General features: G+C 32.8%; 1 protein-coding gene across 3 annotated transcripts in view; it reads right to left on the bottom strand.

The window, feature by feature from the left end:
- Window positions 1-23,307, bottom strand: part of kiaa0513 (KIAA0513 ortholog) — a 40,527-nt gene extending 17,220 nt beyond the window's left edge. For all 3 annotated transcript variants that reach the window (XM_055009118.1, XM_055009119.1, XM_055009120.1), the window contains exons 1-2: window positions 21,428-23,307; window positions 5,355-5,924 (exon numbers count right to left, since the gene is read on the bottom strand). In XM_055009118.1, coding sequence (XP_054865093.1) covers window positions 5,355-5,746 — 392 coding nt within the window. In that variant the 5' untranslated portion in view covers window positions 5,747-5,924; window positions 21,428-23,307. The remainder of the gene's footprint in view (window positions 1-5,354; window positions 5,925-21,427) is intronic.
- Between the last annotated feature and the right edge of the window lie 3 nt (window positions 23,308-23,310).

Raw genomic sequence — 23,310 nt, 5'->3', positions numbered from 1 at the left:
ATATTTTCTATAAATAAAGTAGTAGTAGATTTAAAATTGTTATTATTTCCTATTTTCACCTGCATTTTGTAGGGTATTCAGTCAACAAATCTACACTGTAAAAATAAATATTATAATAACAGCAGTTAACTGGATTTTTTTCTTTTTTTAACAATATACTGTTATTTTACAGATTTTCCATGTTTTGTTTAATCACAGAAAAAAGTAATAATATGCATGTTAAAATATGCATATAAATTTAAAAAAAAAAAAAAATAGTCCAAAACTGTAAATAAGTTCCACATCAAAAATTATTTTTTTTATAAAGAGCAATTATTCTTTAAGAGTGAATGTTGGTCAAATTACACTATTTTACGCAAATTATGCAAATTAAAGACTGAAAAAAATTACAAATCAATTAGTTTTTATCTAATATGATACAGAGTTGCCTTGCTTTGTTAAATTACAGCTATCTAGTAAAATCACAGAAAAAGGAAATAATTTACACGATAACCACAAAAACATTTGACTATAAAATTATTGTATTTATTATTTATAATAATTATATTATGAATTAGAATCATATATTATTATTATTATAAATATAAACATATAATAATTAATTATTTAAATTACTATATTTATTATTAATATTTAGAATAATTTTATGATAAATTATGATTATATATATTATTATATTAAATATTAATTATTTCATATATATTAAGTATATCATAATTTATATTGATTATTATTATTTATTGTATTTACAGTATTTAAATCAGCAAAAAATACTGCCATTATTTGAAAACAACACTTTGGATATTTTAATTTTATTTATTTATTTTTACAATTTTACCGTTTTTTACTTTTTTTTTTTAGAAAAAAAAATCCCCAAACTGTAAACAATGTCCACATTTAAAATCTGTACTTTTCTAAATTGCAATTTGTTTCATTTTACTGCATTTAAATTCACTAAAAATATAATTATTTTACTAATATTTGCTCTATTTTCCACAATTTTTAAATTATTCAGTTTTACAGTGCACCATCTGTTTTGTCTCCTTTACTGTCACTGTGACGGTGAAAGACACTTAGAAATCTGCTAACGGGATCATAAAGCTCATGAAAGACGACGGGTCGGTCCTGAAGGAGGTTAGAGGTCGACTCTGAGTTATGGAGGAAATAAATTCACTGTTCAGGTCACAGAGTCAGAACCAGACAGAGAAACACGATCAAATGCAGATAAAACCAGAAACTAGAAGAAGAAGAAACGTCTGACGATAAACACAAGAGAAATATGATATTTAAGGAGTAGCCTTTAAACATTTCACCCCAGCAGAGTTCAGATTAACTGATGAGTCATTGGACCAGAACAGAAAACTGTAAATAACGTCCAAAAAAATCTGTGTTCTGTTCTATTAGAGCATCACTGAAGAACTGTATTTAAATCAGTAAAAAAACATTATTTTACAGATTTGCTGTTATTTCAGAGAATAAAATTACAGAATTTTACTGTATTTAAAGCAAAAACATATAATTATTTTTACAGACATTTGCAGTTATTTGAAAGAAAAATCTGAATATTAAGTAATTTTCTCATTATTTTTTATAGTATCATGCAAAATCGCAGAAAAAAATTTAATTTACATAACTTTAAAAACAGGCACAACTGTACATCTTGTCCACATCAAATATCTATTTTCTTTTCTTTTTTTTTTAACAATTATTTTGCTTTACTGTATTTAAATTCACAAAAATATTATTATTTAACTACAGAAATCTGCCAAAAATCTAATTCAAGATGTCTTAAGGACATTTTAAAGGGGCGGAATTCCAGTTGACTGTCTGAGCAGAATCTAAAACCCACTGGAGGGTTTGAAAGATACGCTGCCTCATTTATCAGCCAGAAGCTGCAAAAAAACAAAAAAGAAACTGACAGAATTGACAGATCTTCAACTTCTAGACTGTCCTTGAACAAGAAACTGGAAAACTCAACCAAACCTCAGCTGAAAATAGTGATATTTCATCAAAATCGATTTATTCTATGTGTCTCATTTTAAAAATTTACCATAAATAAATGGGTTGAACTAACAAGGGTCTGTAAAAAACAAAAAATTCTACACTCCTCTGTGCAAATGTGAAGCCAACAGTGACTCATCGGTGATCAACAGTCACATGACAAAAATTCTGAGTTTTCCACAGAGAGACTGAGAGGAAAATCAAAGCTACTGGATCAATAAATAAATGCATCATGGCTCAGAAACAGTGAACAGAGGAGCAAGTTGTTGGAGATACATTCAGCATGGAGAAACATCTTTCTACTGATGATGAGCAGAGACTCAAAACTGAAATAAAAACGGTCTGTAATGATAAAAATCTTGTCCAAAATGACACAAATGATCCTTAATGACTCAAAAACTGTAATTTTAAACACATTTTGAGTCATTTCAAAGAAGTTTGAAGTAATTTTAGACAGTTTTTGCTTCATTTTAGACTATTTTTGAGTAATTTTGGACTAGTTTAATCACATCATATCATTTTGTACAATTTTAGCCTGAGAGGTAAATCAAAGCTGCTGGATCAATAAATAAATGCAGCATGGTTCAGAAACAGTGAACAGAGGAGCAAGTTGTTGAAGATACATTCAGCATGGAGAAACATCTTTCTACTGATGATGATCAGAGTAGAGAGAAAAACGCAGGGATTGCAGATGTTGTAAAAACACAAAAATATATATATATTTAGCATGTGGAAACACTATTTTTTCCAGTACTGGTAACAACCTGTGGACACTTCAAGTTTTTCAAAAAGAAAACTCAAAAAAATTCAACTTCTTCTGTTCTGTTTCCACAGAGGTGCAGAACTTGAAAAATGAGACACAGTGAAGAAAAATGAAGCTGAAAAACGTTAAGAAACTGCTTGGTGTTCAGGGTTTTGATTGAAGATATTGTAGATGTGTTGACCTGAGGGGAATTTTGGATATCTTGAAGAAGAACTATGATTAGTCAGAAGTAAACTGCAGATATCTGAAGTTAAGTAATTCATCTCTGTATTGAGACTCACATGAATCTTAAATACTTATTAATGATTAGATCAATCAAAAGCAGCGAAACAAATCACTGCTCCACCAAAAAACAGCAAATAAAACAGATAAAAGACGAGATAATGAGGTCTACTGAGGTGTGGTTGATGAAATAATCAAACTTGTTTATCCTGGGGAGCTTTAATTAAAGGATAATGATGACAAAGTGTCCAACATGTGCCACCATCAGCTCCACCTTAACCAACATTTAACATGTTTTAGATAAAGGGCACCTTCAGCCTTCAGCCTCCGTCTAGAACGATGGCTGCCGTCCAACATCTGCAGAGGAAACACTCTCTGTTCTGGACTCAGTGTTCAGTTTCAATGACATCAGGCTGCTTTTAGAGAAAATAAACCTGATCTAAGGTACGTGTGTTAATCTGCATCATCCAACAGAGCTGGTCTATGTTTAAGAGCTCATATTCTGCACATTTAGATGTTCAAACCATCTTTTTTCCCCACTGCCATCAGGCTCTTAAACAGAAGCTTATAATCATGACAGTTTGCTGTCTATTGCACATCACCTGCTGATTATTACATTACTCCTTATTTTGTACAATCGCCTTTATTTATCTATTTTTGAATTAATTCTTTATTTAATTACATTTTTCCTATTTTTTAATTAATTAATTTTTTTAGATTATATCTGTTTATTTTTTTAAATATCTATTTTGTATTTAGATGTATTTATTTATTTATTTGTATCACTTTTACTGATCTATTTTAAATAAAAATATTTAATTAAATATAAAATTTTTCTCCTATTTTTTTATTTTTATTCATTTTGTACTTATTTATATTTTGTTATTTCTGTTTATTTTTAAAATATCTATTTTGTATGTAGATTTATTTATTTGTATCACCTTTATTGATCTATTTTTAAATTACATTTTTTATTTAATTCTTTCCCTATTTTTAATTTTTTTTCCTTTTATTTTATTTTTTTAACTTATTTTTTCAGTTTATTTTATGTCAGTTTATCTTTTTTTAATATATATTTTGCATCTAGATTTATTTGTGTTTAGATTAATTTTTTATTTATTTATTTGTATCACCTTCATTGATCTATTTTTAATAAAAAATGTATTTAATTAAATTTTTTCCTATTTTTAATTTTTTTTCCTATTTTTTATTTTTATTTTTAAATTTTTTTTAGTTTATTTTATTTGTTTATCTTTTTATAATTTATATTTGGCTTTATTTGTATTGTCTATATTGATCTATTTTTAATTTAATACATTTTATCCTATTTTATATTTTTTATTCATTTTTTACTTATTATTTTATTTTTGTTTATCTCTTTTAATATCTATTTTGTATTTACATTTATTTATTTGCATTGCCTTTATTTTTCTATTTTTACTTTAATTTTTTAGTTTAATTTAAATTTTTATCTATTTTTATTTGTATTTATTTGTTATTTCTGTTTATCTTTTTTAAAAATCTCTTTTTTTATTTATTTTATTTATTTATCTGGCATTTATTGTGTTTAGCAAAGAAAGAATTTCATAGTGCAGGGAAACATATTTTTTTTACTGTGTGTACCAGAATAAATTTTAAACCTTTAACCTAATTTCAGGAGCTGGGATTTTTGGATCAAAATAGTAAAGTGTCACAACAAACCATTTTAAATTAACCCTCCTATAAGAGTCATGTTTAAGTATCCAAAAAATGTCAGAAACAAAAAATCCCAACAATATCTCATTATTAACTCCAGTACTAATTATTTCTATCAATATTTGGTGCAGTGGTGTTCTTTACCTCTCACAGATCATGGTTCAATGAGGATAAAACACTCTTTTTTCATAAAAAACGTAACTTTTTTAATGTACAGAGGAAAGACCCTCATAAAAAATACAATAGTTTTATATGACACTGATTTTATTTGTAAAATTTAACTTTCCATTTTTTAATGTTTTTTCGTTTTAAGGAGTTGATAAATTAAAAAGAGACTCCTCTTGTGTCCAGGGAGGTTTTTTTTTTAATTTTAAAATGGGTCAATTTGGCCGGTAACATAACAGAAGGGTTAATTATTGTGTAGCTGCAGAGATGATCCAGACCATATATCAAAATCTTCAGATTTAAGGCCACATGCACAAAAAAAAGAACTAATTGTGGTTTATACAGAAGTTTTAGTGGGAAAAAATAATTTAAAAAGAGGATAATTAGTGCTAAAATTTCTCCAAAGCGCCGTACATCTGAGAGTCGATCCAACACCAGCAAGGATCCAGTCAGGAGAAAACATCCTGCATAAAAAAACCACATTAGAATAAAAGTGATTCTCTCTTACTTTCCGTGGAACACCTTCTCCACATACGCCTTCATGAACTGCCTCCTCTCCAGCGTCTCGGCGTCGGCGTCCTCCCCGCTGTGGTTGGACGAGGACGACGACCTCCTCAGCTCCCAGCTGTGAGACGGAGGGTCCATGTCGTTCTCGCTGTCCGCCGACTCGGTGGCGTCGCTGTCTCCCTCGTCTCCATGGTGATGATGGTGATGATGGTGGGACTTGGTCGGCGCCATCGGCTCCGGCAGTAGCGGCTGCTGGTGGACTCCGGTGGACGACGGCGGCTCCGGGGAGAAGACGTCGGCGTGTCCTTGGTGCTGAGATCCGTCGACGCCGAGAGTCGAGGCCTCGGACGGCAGGTCGAAGTCGATCAGGTTGTCCACGGAGACGCCCTCCATGCCGGGTCTGATCCTGGAAACGCTGCTGGGACGCTGTGAAGACGGTCACTAGAAGCAGCGCAGCAACATGAGGCTGCTGCTCACAGATGTGGAGAACAGCTGGAGGCCACCGTCCGTCTGCAGAACATCACAGCCCCCCAGGCTGCCGACCTCCAGTGACCCCACACACCCAGAGCATCTGTGGACACAAGATTAAATTAGCGCTCAGCAGCAGATTCAGCAGAGCCAGAGGAAAACAGGAGTCACTGCTGAGCGCTAACGCTAACATTAGCATGTTTAGCAGCTATAATGTTCACTATCTTACTTCACTATGCTAATATTTACTAATTAGCAATGAACACCAAGTGAACATGAGGGTGGTGCACTATGAAAAATAAAAGTTTCAAATGTTTCTAAACAGTACACGTTATTTCAAGTTTTGCAAATTTGATAAAGAAATTCTACTTTCTTAAAAAAGATTTTTTTTGTGAAACTTGGATTTAATTTTCCCAATGAAACTGCAGGTTGTACTTGAGTAGATAAAGAAACATTCAAAATTTGAGGTTTTTTTTCAGTTTTTACAGTTTCTAGCTTTGACAAATGGTGTAATTTTGGTGATTTTTTTAAAGATAAAATACCTTTTAAACCCCAAAGCAGGATTTAGGTTCAAAAGGTTAAATGAAAAAAGCTCCACAGTGGGATTCAGACTCATAACTTGGTTTCTTTTCTGCAGAAACATCATTTTTCTGCAGCTTTAACCTCAAAACTGTAATTATGGAATCTGAAATGACTACTCCTCCCAGTTCCTCGTATTCACAGTCAGCACATAAAATAAAGGGAAGTCCTAATCATTGATTGAAAACCACAAAAAGCCAAATCTGCAGCCGTTTCTGCTGTTGTGAAACTCAAAGCTCTAAAATAAGTTGTTTGTTTTATAGATTTCACTGTTCTGTTAAACTAAATCACATAAAAAACAGCCATAGCTGAATAAAAGAATGTCCACATTAATAATCTGCATTATTATTATGAATAGTAAATTGGACTTGTACACACTTTGACCGTAAAAAGACACTTTTTTTAAACTACATTTAAAACCAGCAAACATTATCATTATTTTACCAACATTTGTGGTTCTTTGGAGGAATAATTATCTATATTAAGGACTGACAATTAACAAATGGTAATTCAGTTTTGAATGGTAATTTTACACATTTTCCCCGTTTACAGATAATAGAAAAAAATTAAACATTAAAAATCTTTAAGAAAAAACATATAATAAGGATGGAAAAATGGTAAAATAAATAAATAAATGGTATGTAAAATTACAGGCAATTTCATGTATACATGTTTGTATTTGTGCAAGTCTTCTTTGTTCCTTTCTAACATTTGACAGTAAAATTAAACTATTTTCATCAAAGATATAGAATTTTATAGAAATAATATGAAAATATGTATATTGAGGATGGAATAATTGGGGGAAAAAAATCCTAATTTTACAAATTTTACTTGATGTGTTAAATTACAGATATCATGTGCACATATTTCTGTAAGTTTTTTCTGTTCCTTTACAACATTTGACTGTAAAATTAAACTATTTTCAGCAAAAAATATAGATTTTAATAGATAGAAAACAAAAATATGTGCATTAAGAATTGAAAAATGGTTAAAAAAATTAATAAAAAAATATATCCAATTTTTTTTAAGTCTTCTTTGTTCTTTTTCAATATTTGACTGTAAAATTACACAATTTTCAGGAAAAATACAGATTTTTATAGATATAAAATAATAATAAAATTTTAAAAATAAGGCCAAAAATTTAAAAAAATATAGAATTTTATACTTTTACAGCATTTGACAATAAACTCACACATTTTTTACTGCACTGATATCAGCAAAAACCTTTGTTTTTAAAAATACAGTTTGTTTTAAACATGAAAAATGTTTAAAACCCAAAAGATATTCGTGTACTGTCACAGAGGAAGAAACAAACCAGAAAAATGCACATTTAAGAAGCTTTTTTAGACTTTTTATGTTAAAAATGACTCAAAATCAGTAATAAAATAGGAAAACATCTGGTAAAGAACTTATTATTGACAAGTATTCGAAGATTAGTGGAAGAAAAACGCTGCTTAAACCCAAGTTTAAGACGTAAACCTGCAGATTCACTACACTGGTGTCTGCAACTAATGATTATTTTCTATATACAAGCGTTTCAACATGACAAATGTCTCATTTTGTCCAAAGATATTCTGTTTACTGTCACAGTGGAGGAAAGAAACAGAAAATATTCACATTTAAGAAGCTTTTTTGACTTTTTATATAAAAAAAAATAAATAAATCACTCAACCCCTCAAATAAAACATGAAAACAGCTGGTAAATAAACTGCTATTGACAAGTACTCGAGTACCGGTGCAAGAAAACCTGCTGCTCAGATCTCAGCCAGTGTTGTGTAACTGTGAGCTCTACAATATCTCCTCAGACTCCCACTCAGGGCTTCCCAGGACTCCTCACCTCCAGCCTCCTGGTCTCCTGACTGGACTCACAGATCCAACACTCTTCAGCTCTGGAGACGTTACATAAGGCAGCGTTTAGTGAGTCAGACGACGGCCGGCACACACAATCAGCAGAAATAAAAAAAGGCAAACATGATGTAAGCGGCTTATCTCATCACCTCCTTCAGGTCTGAGGCTCGGCTCGAGGCTACGAGACGAACAAACATTAAAGAGCCTCCAGACTGTTTGTTTTCTCTTCAGGTCTACAAACTGCAAATGTACAAACCTTGTTTTTATTCTCTTATCATGTGAATTTCCCCCAGACGCAAATTTTGACATCAAACCGAGTCGGATTCTGTAAAAAACAACTGATATCATAACGCAGAAACTATGCAGTAAATGTGAAAAAAACCCACATCTGTCGTAATGAATAAAAAAAAAAAAAAAAAACGTGTCAACACAAGCCTGGAAGATAAAACAGTAATTTATGTGTTTGGATAATAATGTATGAAAGTTGGGTTTCTGAACAAACTTCAAGCCTCATGAATGAAAAGAAAAAAAATCCTATTAAAAGAAAAAACACGTTAAAAACAGAGGAATATTATAATGTTAAGCAAAACTGTAAAAACTGTAAATATAATGGCAAATATCTGTAAAGTATTTCTATTTTTTAGCTTATTTAAACATACTGAACAGTATAATTTTATTTTTTTTCAACATATTTGAATTATTTTTTAAATTTCAATCACTACTTATAAAAAACATTGGTTTTTGAAATATAGTTTTTTTTGTTTTTTACAGTTTTGGCCTTTTGTTGTTTTTTTTCTATCAACTTTTTAACAAGATATCTGCCATTTAACAAAACCTGTTAAAAATACATAATTATTTTTCAATCCTTAACATAGTTCTTTTATCAAATAATGGCAAAAATCTTCAAGTTTTTTTGCTGATTAAAATATACTGAATCGTGTAATTATATATATATATTACATATTTTAATTATTTTAATTTTAATCACTATTTATAATAATAGCTTGTTGAAATCAATGTGTTTTATTTATTTATTTATTTTTTCAATTTTGGCTTTTTGCTGGGTTTTTTTTGTAAAATGATTTTTTATAGAAGATATCTGTCTTTCAACAAAACATGTTTTAAAAAAACACATAATCATATTTCAATCCTTAACACACATTTTTTTATAATCAACTAATGACAAAAATGTGCAAAATAATATTTTTTAGCTGATGTTGATTAAGCAAAGAAATGTAATCTTATGCTGACTTATAAAGAACAAAAAAATTATTATTTGTAAAAATACATATTTTGATGTGGACATTATTAATAGATTTGGAGTGTTTCTTTTGTGTTGTATTTTTACAGACAGCATGTAAATTTCTACTTTTTTCCACGCTTTCACTAGGGATTATATGTAATTTAATAAAAATCTAAAAAATCCATAAATCATAAAGATAAAACTGATTTAATAATAACATAAATAAAAATGAATTAATGAGTAAAAATAAAATAAATGTAAATTAAATAAATGAAAATAAATTATACTTATTTTTATCTGGAATTTCTTTGATTATTTATCTACCAAAAATTAAAAAAAGAGATCAACAATTTTCAAATTGTCCACAGGTATTACCGGCACTTCAAAAAGTAAGATAACTCTATTTATATTACGGATATGTTACTATGTAGATTTTTAATATAATAATCTTACATTTTGAATTTGCTTCCATACTTTTCTCCTGAACACTTCCTGCAGTTCAGCAGAAAATATTTTTTGTCATTTGTCTGTTGGTTGCAGCCGAGTCACAAATGGCTTCACAGCTACACAGAAAAGACCACATTTATTTTAGTTTTTTACAGAATTAGGTTAAATCAAAGAGTTTATTTTTGGTGAATTTTTAAAGGGGTAAGAAAAAGTATATTTTTTAGTCCTCAATATACATAATTATTCTTCTTCATGGCAAATACCTGTAAAATAATAGCAATATAATCTAATATAATAAATCTAATATAATATAAAATAATATAATATAATGCACATAGGATGTCACTAATCTCACCAGGTTGATTGGAGATTTCTTCTAGTTTACACATCCAAATATGTTGCATTTCTAACTGTTTACTGATTATTTCCAGGTTTAAATCATCTCTCTGAAGCTGCTCTCTGATATATTTTAATTTAATTTCCTCTCCTGCAGCAGATTCATTGATCTCAATGGATCTCTGAGGATAAAAACAATCTGCTGAGCATATGGGCCGCGATGCTGGAGGCTGGAAATGTCGCAGAGAAGCCTCTCGGTCGCCGTTAGAGGACGTTTGGCAGCGGTTCAATCACCTGCTGCTGTTATCTGGCCTGAACGAGGCCCAGCGAATGCAGCAGCGGTCCGTAAATCAGCTGTTTCTGCTCCCGTGACCAGAGAACGAGCTGCTCCTCTCCGAGGTGACGGAGGGATGTTTCTGCTGCTTTTCATCCTCCTCTTCCTCGCTGCTGCAGCTTCACACATGGAGATGTTACACAACGCTGCCTTCCAGCACCTCCCACCCCCGAGAAAAAAGAAAAAAAACACCCAAGTCTGCAGAAAACCCCCATCAGCCGAGCCAGATCATCCGTATTTATGGACCTTCATGCGGCAAACGCAAGGCGATAAATCAGCTTTTTACTCTCCTGTCAAATATCCACTTTATGGCACGATGCGTTCAGGGAGCGCCGGACGTTTCCACGTTCCTGAAGCGGGAACCAGAACCTGACCTGGGAATTCCCTGACCCACAATCCTTCAGTGTTCTTGTGCAATCTGAGAGCCCCCATTATTGTGTGCACAGGGACGTCTCAGTCAACAGAACCAAAGAAACCACTGTTTTTTTTGTCCCTCCTCTTTCTTGTAATCAGCTTTAATCTGGTTCTAATAAATATTCCATCAGCTTGTCATCTGTGGAAACAACTAGAAGGTTTCTAAGTGAAGGTTTGTGGTTTTAAATGGCTAGAATTATTAACCCTCGTGTCGTCCTGCGGGTCAAATTGGCCCGTTTTAAAGTTTGAAAATGTAATTTAAAAAAATCCATAAATCATAACGATAAATTAGATTCAATAATAAGATAAATATGAATAAATTACTTTTTTTAAATGTAAATTTTAAAAAACATAAATCACATTTATTTTATTTGGAATTTCTTCAATTATTTATTTACCAAAATTTTAAAATTTTATTTAAAACAATTTACTAGAAATTATATGTAATTTAATAAAAATCTGAAAAAAATAAATAAACAAATCTAAAAATCACACAGATAAAACAGATTTAATAACAAAATGAATAAAAATGAATTAATAAATAAAAATAAAATAAATGTAAATTAAATAAAAAACATAAATCACACTTATTTTTATCTGGAATTTCTTTAATTATTTATTTACCGAAATTTTTATTTTTTTTTTTTAAAAAGTTCAACAATTTACTAGATATGATATGTAATTCAATAAAAATCTAAAAAAAAATAAAAAAAATCTAAAAATCATACAGATTTAATAATAAAATAAATAAAAATGAATTAATAAATAAAAATAAAATAAATGTAGAATAGAATAGAATAGAATAGAATAGAATAGAATAGAATAGAATAGAATAGAATAGAATAGAATAGGGTGAATTTTTAAACAGGTAAGAAAAGATTTTTTTATTCCTCAATATACATTCACAGTAATATAGTGTAATTTTATAGTCTGCAAAAAAAATGCATATTAAGAAATTAAAAATGCTTTTGTAATTATTAACCCTCGTGTCGTCTTACGGGTCAAATTGACCCGTTTTAAACTTTGAAAATGTGGGGAAAAAACACATTTTCACAAAAAAAAAAATCAAAGAAAATCCAGCGAATTTCACTGGATTTTGGTTGATTTTTTTTTTGTGAATCTTCTTAAAGAAAATATCAGAAGTTTTACTGATATATATGCAATCACTTTTGATATTTTTAGGATTTTTTTTGGAAGATTTTTACTCATTTTTTGAAAATATTTACAAGAATTTTCTTACCAAATTTGGGGGATTGTTTTTTTTTTAAAATTTTTTTAACTTTTAAGAGAAATTTTAAAGGAATTATCAGAATTTTCTTTCTAAAGGTTTTGCAAATTTTCTGAAATTTTAGGAATTTTCTGAGATGATTTTTGTGTAGTTTTGGACAACTTTAAGTGCATCTTGAGCAATTTCTGGTGATTTACAAACACATTTGAGTTCTGATAAAAACTGACACCAGATCAGTTTTGCATCCATCCAGGTTTCCCTAATTAAAGACACCAAAAAATGTATACATTTTCAGTCATTATGGACAAATCTGAACAACATAGGGCAATTTTGTGTAGTTTTACCTTCATCCTGTGAATATTTCCAGAGTTCCATAGAGGTGGGTCCAGATTTATCACTTTTTAATGGACTTTTTCCATCATTTCTGAGCCTCAGAACTTCATCAGTCCAGCAGATAGAACCATGACATTTAGGAGGAAAAACACATCTGAGTTCTGATAAAAACTGACACCAGATCAGCTTTACATCCATCCAGGTATCTCAGTCTGAAGACTAAATCTGCTTTTTGTCAATTTTGTTAATCTTTCCAGCCAAAATTACTAAAACATTGTCCAAAATGAGCCAAAAAATGTGTAACAATACCTCAAACTTGTCCATACCGCCTCAGAATTTTTCCCAAATGACAAGATTATTTATAATTTGTCCAGAGTTACTCAAAAATTGTCGAAAATGTCTCATAATCTGTCCAAAATAAACACAAAATAAATAAATAAATGCATAAAATGCCTCTAAGTTACCCAAATTGCTTCCATATCTTCCAAAACGTACTCAAAATTTGCCCAGAATAACACAAAACCATCCAAATGTATTTGAATGAGTTAAACATGAACCAGAAATACTCAAATTTCTGTGATAAATTCTATAACCAACGTTGAGCATCAGCATTATGGGATGTATCGTAGTTTTCACAGCAAAACTGCAGCAGTTTGTCTATAACATAGAGTCAAAACAGTCAAAACTACTCAAAAATTGCCCAAAATATGTCATAATTTGTCCAAAATTACTTGAAACAACTGTCCAAAATGAGCTATTTTCCCAAAATAGCATAAACTGACCCAAATTCATTCAAAATCTGAATGAGTTGAAGCAGAATGAGTCAAAACTTGATGTGTCGTTCCCCATTCTGTCAGTATCAGTTTTTTTGTTGACTTTGGAACATTGAAGTGTTTGCACGAGTCTTCTGTTTTGTTTTCTCATTTCCTGTAGTTTCAGGTTTCCACTGCAGGAACTTGAGAACCATTTTAGGGTGGAAAAAAGACTTATTCCAGCAGTAGTCTTCTCTCTAACATCAACAACGCAAAATTCACCAACTAGACGAACATAAGCCTCCATTTTAGACTGTAGTCATTAATCACCACAGAAGTCTTTGTCACGGTGCCCCTTTACCAGCTAAACCCCCAATAGGTCCATTGACTGCCTCCTCCAGTTGCTACAGTATTAAATAAGAGGCTCCACCTGCTGGAATAACCAGGTACTACAGATAATCTATACAGTTTCTGACATGCATGGTCTTTGTTTTCTGCCTCATTTGTTAGCATGCCTTTAATTGGTTAAATTGTTAACAGCAATTACTCATTTAAACAATAATTCGTAACATTTCTACTCCATTGTTCCATTTCTAACATGCTCAGAGAGTCATGAACTACAATTTGTTGTTGTTTTGGTCAATTCAGCATTAAGGTTGCAGTCAGAGTTGTTTAATTCTAAGCTTGAACCTGAAAAAGGTTCTACAGCTGCAATTCCTGCAGTCAGAACACACACAAAAAGTTTCAGATCATCATAAACCAATGTACAAGTTCCTGCAGTGGAAAACACAACTTGGTAAAGCTAGCTAGCACAAAGTACAAGCAATCAATGGGGGAAAGTATCTGATATGCAGCTAGCTAGCTAGCTAAACAGCTAGCAGGTATCAATTATTTTTACATGGTAATGGCAACAAATGGAACCAAATGGCACCAAGTGGCACCAAATGGAACCAAATGGTACCAAAAGGCACCAAATGGAACCAAATGGTACCAAAAGGCACCAAATGGAACCAAATGGTACCAAAAGGCACCAAATGGAACCAAATGGCACCAAATGGCACCAAATGGAACCAAATGGTACCAAAAGGCACCAAATGGAACCAAATGGCACCAAATGGCACCAAATGGAACCAAATGGAACCAAATGGTACCAAAAGGCACCAAATGGAACCAAATGGCACCAAATGGCACCAAATGGAACCAAAAGGCACCAAATGGCACCAAAAGGCACCAAATAATAATAATAATAATAATAATAATAATAATAATAATAATAAGAAGAAGAAGAAGAAGAAGAAGAAGAAGAAGAAGAAGAAGAAGAAGAAGAAGAAGAAGAAGAAGAAGAAGAAGAAGAAGAAGAAGAAGAAGAAGAAGAAGAAGAAGAAGAAGAAGAAGAAGAAGAAGAAGAAGAAGAAGAAGAAGAAGAAGAAGAAATTGACAAAAATGCACAGAATGGATAGCTAATTAAAAGCTGGTTAAAAGGACGACATCACAGAAGGAGGTTAAGAGAAGAGCTGAAGAGAAATAAAAGAAAAAGATTAAGATCAGGAGGGTAGAAAGAGGGACTACAAGCAGGGAACATTTTAAAAGGGATAAAAAGGCAGTGATAAAAGAGAAACAAAAGAGAACTCTACTTAAAATGGCACCAAATGGATCCAAATGTCACCAAAAAACACCAAATGTCACCAAAAGGCATCAAATGGAACCAAATGGCACTAAAAGGCATCAAATGGCACCAAATGGCACCAAATGGTACCCAAGCGATCCAAATGGAACCAAATGGAACCAAATATAATCAAATGGTACCAAATGGCAGTGGCTACATGGAAGAAGTGGCGTTTTGTCGTCCATCTTCATATACTATTTTACTATCAGACTTTTTTGGTGTTGTCGCAGTTGTACATTCAGGAACGTTGAGTCCTGGATGAACTGTGTTGACCTTAACCTCTTCTACAGCAGCCAAACAAGACTTCACCGTATCAAGCGGAGGTGTTGGTGAGATTACAGGCTCCAATGGTGGCAGCAATAACTTTTATCACCAACAAGTGGGAACCACAGCCTCAGGTGACCGACAGCAACCATAAAACCGCACTAAATCCTGCCACCTTCCCAAATAATCTCTGATTTACTGCCTCTTACGGTGTAATCTGGTGTATATGACGCAACATAAATAAAATCAGCTTGGGTACAAAGCAGAACCACATAATCAGAGAGCGAGGGCTGAACTGTGCAGCCTCATATCACTGGTGATAAGCAGAAGTGGCTGCTGGATGATGACTTCTGGGTTCTGGACGTACAGATACAACCTGTTCCAATCAGAACTGAACTAATTCTGCTCTCAGAGGACCAGCCAGGCTCAAAACTCATCTCCTACAAGCACCATGAAATTATCAAAATCGGCTTTTAATAGCAAAACATGCAAATTCAGTGCCGAGGTCTCTGGAGGGATCTGGTCCATGTTAACGACATTAACCTCCTCTGACTGAGCATGTCGCCTCTGCTGCTTCATTTCCCCTCCATGCCCTCCCATCACTGCCTCACGTGGAAAACGGCAGACGGAATGCTCGTCTGTGCAGAAATACTCCCCGTCTTTCGAGAAGCAGGGTGGAAAACGGACGACGCAACAAAAGATAAGCTCGTCGTCGTCGATGGCCTCAAAAAAAAGCAGCAAAACAAACACAAGAAATGATCAGTGGATGCAGTGAAAGCTGACAGGAAGTTCTCCTCCATGTGTGTTTCCAGATAAAACCAGGACTGCAGCTTCACTATAATCTGTCAGCTTTCTTTACCTGGTAATTAACACAACGCAACACGATGACTAATGCTGATTCATAAGTGCAATAGAGGGATTTGTGGAGCAAAAGGGGCTTTAAAAGTGTCTGCTGACTGTTTAGAGCTGCAGCTAATGATTATTTTCAGTGTTAATTAATCTATCATTCATTTATTATCAATAAAAAGGTCAGAAAATGGTGAAAAATGTCTTGTTTTGTACACAACAACCCAAAGATATTCAGTTTACTGTCATAAAAGAGGAAAAAAACAGAAAATATTCGCATTTAAGAAGCTGAAACCACAGAAACTGCACTTCTTTGTTCTTAAAAAATGACTCAAGCAGATAAATCAATTAAAATAATTGTTTTAGTGGCTGACAACAAATCAATAAATCAATTATTTGCTGCAGCATTGGTCTAGAAAATGAAAAAATAGCCTTTTAAAATGTAATACATCAAAGGTTTTGCTTCTCACAGCCCAAAACCAAAAGATTTTCCATTTACTGCCAAATATGACTAAACAAATGCATAAAATCTCCACATTCAAAAAGCCAAAAACAGCAAATCACATTTTTATTTTCATCATCAATAAAAAATTTAGTCTAAACTAGGACTGCTGTTAAGGATTAGTTTTGGTGACAATAAATCTGTTGATTATTTTCTGGATTAAGTGATTCATTTTTTGGACGATAAAGTGTCAGAAAATGGTAAAAAGAAAAAAAAAAGGTGAGTAGTGCTTCCAAAATGTCTTGTTTAGTCCACAACTCAAAGATATTCAGTTTCCCGTCACAAAGGAGGAAAGAAACCACGAAATATTCACATTTAATATATTTTGAATAGGGCTGGGACCTTAACGTGTTAATTTCGATCAATTAATCACAGCGAAAATAACGCGTTAAATATTTACACGATTATTTGCACCCTCCTCAGTTCCCTCATTTCTGGAACACCGGTAACTCTGATGAACACTCCAGCCCAGTAGGTGGCGGTAATGAACCTAAAGTCTGTTTGTAGCCATGAAGAAGAAGCACAGGAAGTACTGAGTGAAATCAGGCACTGGTGAACCGTGAAGGAAGATGAGATTGAGTTTGTTGGACAGAAGGTTTTCTTTTAAAAATCTTCCTGATGGCAGCTTGGATAAAAGCCTGGTTGTGTGCAAATTGTACAACAAAGAGTTTTCTGATCACTGCGTCACTTCAAGCCGACGGTATCACCTCAATGTAAAACATGTTGCTGTTAGCACCAGAGCTAACGTTAGCTACGAGTCATGCTAACGGCTAACGGTGTAGCCATCCCATAATAGACCACTTTTCTAGACAGTGCTTGAGTTTACAGAAAGTCTTAAAATGTTGAATAAAATCGCTATAATTGCACTTAGATTTGCAGTAATCTGTGAATGTAGCAGACAGATGAAAAATGCAGATAAATAGAAATGAAACATTTTTGTGGTTTAAGTTTTTACTCCGTCGAGGCTCTGCCTCCTTGGAGGAGGAATAACCTAAACAACAAAAATATCTCTTTTAATAACTTCATTATAAACTTTTTGTTTATAAAAAAATTACATAAATAAAAATTGATATTCCTATAAAAAGAACCATCAAAATTCCACCATTTATCAGACCCAGAAAAGATGAAAACAGAATGAATCTCTGGATTTTCAACTTTCTGAAGCTCCTTGAACTACTTATGCTGATTTTATGTGCCATACAGTGGAAAAAACAACTAAATTCAGGCTTTAAGTCATCAAAATCACTTTTTTCTATATGTCCCATTTTCCTTTTTTAAAATAAATTTTAAATTATAAACACGTATATGTCTATTCATTGATTCAACTGTCAACCACAATTTTATTTGAATTGAAAAACTTCATTTATTGTGTCAAATATTGCTATTTACAAAACTGCAATTAATTGCGATTAATTAATTACAAAGCCTGTAATTAATTAGATTAAACTTTTTAATCGCGTCCCACCACTAATTTTTAATGTTAAAAAATTACTCAAAACCACTAATTAAATATGAAAATAGCTTTCAAATAAGTTATTATTGACAAGTATTCAAATACATGTGCAAGTAAAACACCACTTAAAATTTCATTTAGATGATTTAGACTTCTGTATTCCTAAATTGTCCATTCTGACCATCATTTTATGGATTAAAATATATGTTTTTGGTTTTTAAAGTGTCAGAAAATGGTAAAAAGAAAAAAAAATGGCAAGTAGTGTTTCCAAAATGTCTTGTTTTGTCCACAACCAAAAAATATTCAGTTTATCGTCATAGAGGAGGAAAGAAAACAGAAAATATTCACATTTATGAAGCTGTAAACAGAGAATTTACATGTTTAGGCCTTAAAAATGACTCTATTAAATAAATTGATTATCAAAACAGTTGGTGATTAATTCAGTAGCTTCCAACAAATCAATTAAACAAATAATTACTGCAGCTCTCATCTAGAAAATGCTAAAACATTATTTATTACATCAAGAGCTGACACCTTCAAATGTGTTGCTTTGCTTGAGAAAACCAACAAAGCCAATAATATCCCAGTTCCTTCCAAAGATTGCAAAATAAAAGCATAAAATCTCCACATTTCAGAAGCCAGAAACAGCAAATGAATAAATAAATATCATTCTAATCATTAGACGTGTAATTTGCTGCGTCTCCTTGTGTTCCTGAGAGAAGGACGACGTCATGCCAGACTCCATTAAACAATCCAGTGATTTTATGAGCGAGTTGAGCAAATAAACTACGATTTAAAAGCTGCTGCAGATCAACTGGAGATGTTTTCCAATCCTGTGTACATGGTAGCTGCACTTTATGGAGCTGCCAGCAGTAAAATCCATCTTTTTGTTTGGAAAATGGTGTAAAAACTCCCTTTTTTATATACTACAGCAGAAGGTGACCTTCCAGTGTCTTGTTTTGTCTCAAGAACATCGTGAAAACCAACAGATATTATATTTACTATCAAACTGTAATAAAACTCGTAGAAATGAAAACACTCCTAAAGGCCAATATGTCTGAAAAGACGAGATTTAACCTCTAGTTTGACCCCAACAACTATCAAGAGACACAAATCAACCACAATGAGATGCAAAAGAAGCACAAAAATATTCTAAATGACTACGAAGAGTCACAAAGTGAGCGCAAAAATGACCAAAAATTACTACAATTGCACACCAAAAACTAGAAAAAACACTCAAACTGACTTATAGCAATCCCAAAGGATGGAAATCATCCACAAAAAGAAACAAACTGATGAAATGAGATGCAAAACAACCACAGAGACACTTAAAATGACATAAATGAGATGCAAAACATCAACAAAGAGACACAAAACACAAAAACGGAATGCGAACCAACTATAGAGAGGCAAAGTGACAAGAATAAGATGCATAAAAACCCCAAAAAACCACAACTCAACTGCAAAAACACACAAAATGACTAAAATGAGATGCAAAACTACAAAAAATGACCAAAATGAGATGCTCTTAAAATAACAAAGAAGCAAAATGACAAAATAAGATGCAAATCAATCACAAGAAAAAACAAAACAACCATAAAATGACTCAAAAAAACCTACATTAAGACTAAAACTGACAACTAAAAGACACAAAAGACGCAAAACAACCACAGGAGACAAAACCTGACAAAAATTGGATGCAAAACAACCACAAAGAGACATAACTCTACTGCAAAGAGACACAAAATGGCTAAAATAAGATGCACAACAACCATGAAAAGAGACAAAACGATTCAAAACCCGACAGAAGGCCTCAAATTGACAATTAATAAACACAAAACAACCACAAATAGACAGAAAATGACTAAAATGAGATGCACAACAGCCACAAAAAGACACAACTCAACCACAAAGTGACATAAAATGACTGAAATGTGATTCAAAAGAACCACAAAGAGACACAAAATGGCTCAAAAACCTATATTAAGATCAATGCTGATGACTAAAAGACATTAAGTAGCCACAAAAGATGCAAAACAACCAGAAAGACCATTTGAATAATAATAAGATTTTAAAAAATAAGCGTAGAGACACAAAATTACTCAAAACCCTACAGAAAGACTCAAACTGACAATTAAAAGACCCTAAACCATCACAAAGAAAAACATAATAATTAAATTAAGATGCAAAATAACCATGAAGAGACACAAAATTACTCAAAAACCTACAGAAAGACTCAAACTGACAAAAGACCCAAAACCATTACAAAGACCATTTAAATAATAATGAGATCTTTTAAAAAAAGCATGAAGAGACACAAAATGACTAAAATAAGATGCAAAACAACCACAAAAGATACAAACTAACTGCAAAGATGCACAAAACCACCCCAATGAGATGCAAAACAACCGGACACACAAATGAACTGCAAAGAGACACAAAATGACTAAGTTAAGATACAAAACAACCATTAAAAGACACAAAATGACTCAAAAACCTACAAAAAGACTCACACTGACCATTAAGAAACACAAAAATACCATAAAGAAACACAAAATGTATGAAATGTGATTCAAAACAACCACAAAAAGACACAAAATAGCTGCAAGAGACAAAAAAAAGACTAAAAGGAGATGCAAAACACCTACAAAATCACACAAAATCACAAAATTAAGATGCAAAACAATTATGAAAAGACACAAATTGACACAAAAGCCTCAAACTGACAATTAAGAGACACAAAACAACCACAAAAGATGCAAAATAAGCAAAAAGACACACAAAATGACCTCCAGTACATTTTATGTTTGTAGGGGTCAGATCTCATTCAAATGTTAAATTTCTCTGTTTCTGAATGAGGTTCAGTTTGGAGCCAAAGAATCTGAACCTGTAGTGAATTACTGATGTAAAATATTAAAAGTTTAGACAGAAAACAGAACCAGCTGATTATTATTATTATTATTATTATTATTATTATTATTATTATTATTATTATTATTATCATTAATCTGATTCCAGGCTGACAGCTGAGAGGAAGCAGCGCTGAATAAACACCAACGTTTCCTGTTCGGCTGCTGGGGTTTGATTAGACCGACGCTCTGGAGCCATTTTCAGGCTCACGCAGACTCGACACCTCGGTCACGGAGGTCCGGCTGGAAGCGGCGCCGCTACCGGACTAGAACCGGTCCGAGTTAGAACCCCCGAAACCCCGAAACATCCCGAGCGGAGCCGATGTAACCCTCCGCCGTGACCCCGAGCAGCAGAAAGAGCAGCACAAACAGAGAAAATGGCGCTCAGAAGTGGAAGGAGACCCGGTGGCGGACAGTTAAAGACACGTTTAAAGAGATGACAGCGTTATTACCGGGTGATCGTGCCTGAATCGTCCGGTGGCGGCGGCGGGGAAGCGGCGGACCGATCCTCCGGTTTGCTGCTGCTGCTGCGACGAAGCTTCTGCTCCGGACTGACTGTTTACATGAGTGCGCATGCGTGGACGGAGGCGGACACGACGAGGGGGAACCCAATGACGTCGGCGGGCGGCGCAGCCAATCAGCGCAGCGGCGGGAAAGCACGAAGATTAACGAGTCTTCCCTTCACAATAAAAGCATGATGTTTACATTAGAACCCCAGATAAATAGTTTGAGGGGAAAATAGGCACCCAAGAAGGATTTAATCAGTGTGAGTGTTTATCATAAAATTATTTCATGTTTAAACAGACTTCTTAATATTTTCTTCACGTATATAAACGTAGCGTTTTATGTAATTTTGTGGATATTTTGTTTGCAATTATTTCAGATCTTTTTGTCATTGTTTTGCATCTCATTTTAGTCAGTATTTGCCAGTTGTAGTCATGTGTCTTTGTAGTCATTTTGTGTTCTCTTATGGTAATTTTACATCTTTAGTTTTTTTTTAATATGTCTTTGTAGTCAGGTGGTGCCTTTTTGTGTATTTTTGCATGTGTTTGCTCTAATTTTGAGTTATTTTGTGTCTCTGCAGTTGCTTTATGGCCATTTTTCATTATCTGTGGGAGTTTTTTTGCCTTGTTTGTTTGTGTCTCTTCTTGGGTGTTTTGTGTCTCTTTGTCATCAGTTTGAGTCTTTTTGACGTGTTTGGGTGGTTTTGAGTCATTTTGTGTATCTTTGCGGTTGCTTGGTGCCATTTTGGAGTTATTTCAAATGTTTTCAAGGTTGTTATCAGATTTTAGTCATTTTGTCTGTTTGTGGTTGTTTTATGTGTCATTGTGTTCGCTTTGTGTCCTTACGGGGTTATTTGCATCTTTTGTGGTTGTTTTGTGTCTCTTTGTAGTCAGATTTTTGTACATTTTTGCATGTGTTTGTGGTAAATGAGTTGTTTTGTGTCTATTTACGGTTGCTTTGTAGTCATTTTGCATTTTTCTGCAAGTTTTTCTGGTAATTATGAGTTGCTTTAGGCCTTTTTATAGCTGTTATACATCTCATTTTAATCATTTTGTGTCTCTTCGTCGCCTATTTGTATCTGTTGGGGTTGTTTTGTAGTCTATTTGAGATGTTTGATGTGTCTTGCGTGATTGTGTAAAATCTCTTTTAAGTCAGTTTGAGTCTTTTAGGTCTTTGCGTCTTTGTGGTAATACTGAGTTGCTTTGTGTCTTTGTGTCTTTTTGTGGTTGTTTTGCATGTAATTGTGGTATTTTTGCTTCTTTTGTTATTGTTTTGTGTCTCTTTGTTGTCAGTGTGAGTCTTTTTGTAGTTTTTTTGTACATATTTCTTGTAATTTTGAGTCTTGTTAGGGTCATTTTGTGTCTTTTTTATGCTGCTCTGTGTCCTTGTGGCTGTTTTGTATCACATTGCTGTCGTTCTGTGTGTCTTTGTGGTTGTTTTACTTTACTTTTTTGTGTGTTTTGCATCTTTTTGCAGTTGTTTGATTGGCTTTCAATCAATAAATGTCCCCAATCATTTCAAACTGGAACTCTGTCCCTTCAGTGGTCCAACCATGATCAACCACCAGAATAAAGCTTTTATTTTGGTAAATGAGCTCAGAGCTTATGTTCTTACACAAACTAAACATCTTCCTGCAGTTATTAATCACTAAATTAAAGAGTCAATCAACAGAAAATCAATCAGCAACTATTTGTATGAAAAAATAATAATTTTAAAGTGAAAATATGAAGCTCTTGTTGGTTCCAAACTGTTAAATTAAAGATTTTTTTCTCTTTTATATCATATTTGATTGAATCTTTGAGGTTTAAACTGATGTTCAGACAGACCAAGA

This window comes from Amphiprion ocellaris, chromosome 3 (assembly GCF_022539595.1).
Source record: "Amphiprion ocellaris isolate individual 3 ecotype Okinawa chromosome 3, ASM2253959v1, whole genome shotgun sequence".
NCBI classification, from domain to species: domain Eukaryota; kingdom Metazoa; phylum Chordata; class Actinopteri; family Pomacentridae; genus Amphiprion; species Amphiprion ocellaris.
Note: the sequence above shows the minus strand (reverse complement) of the source record. Positions and strands in the feature narration are given on the sequence as shown.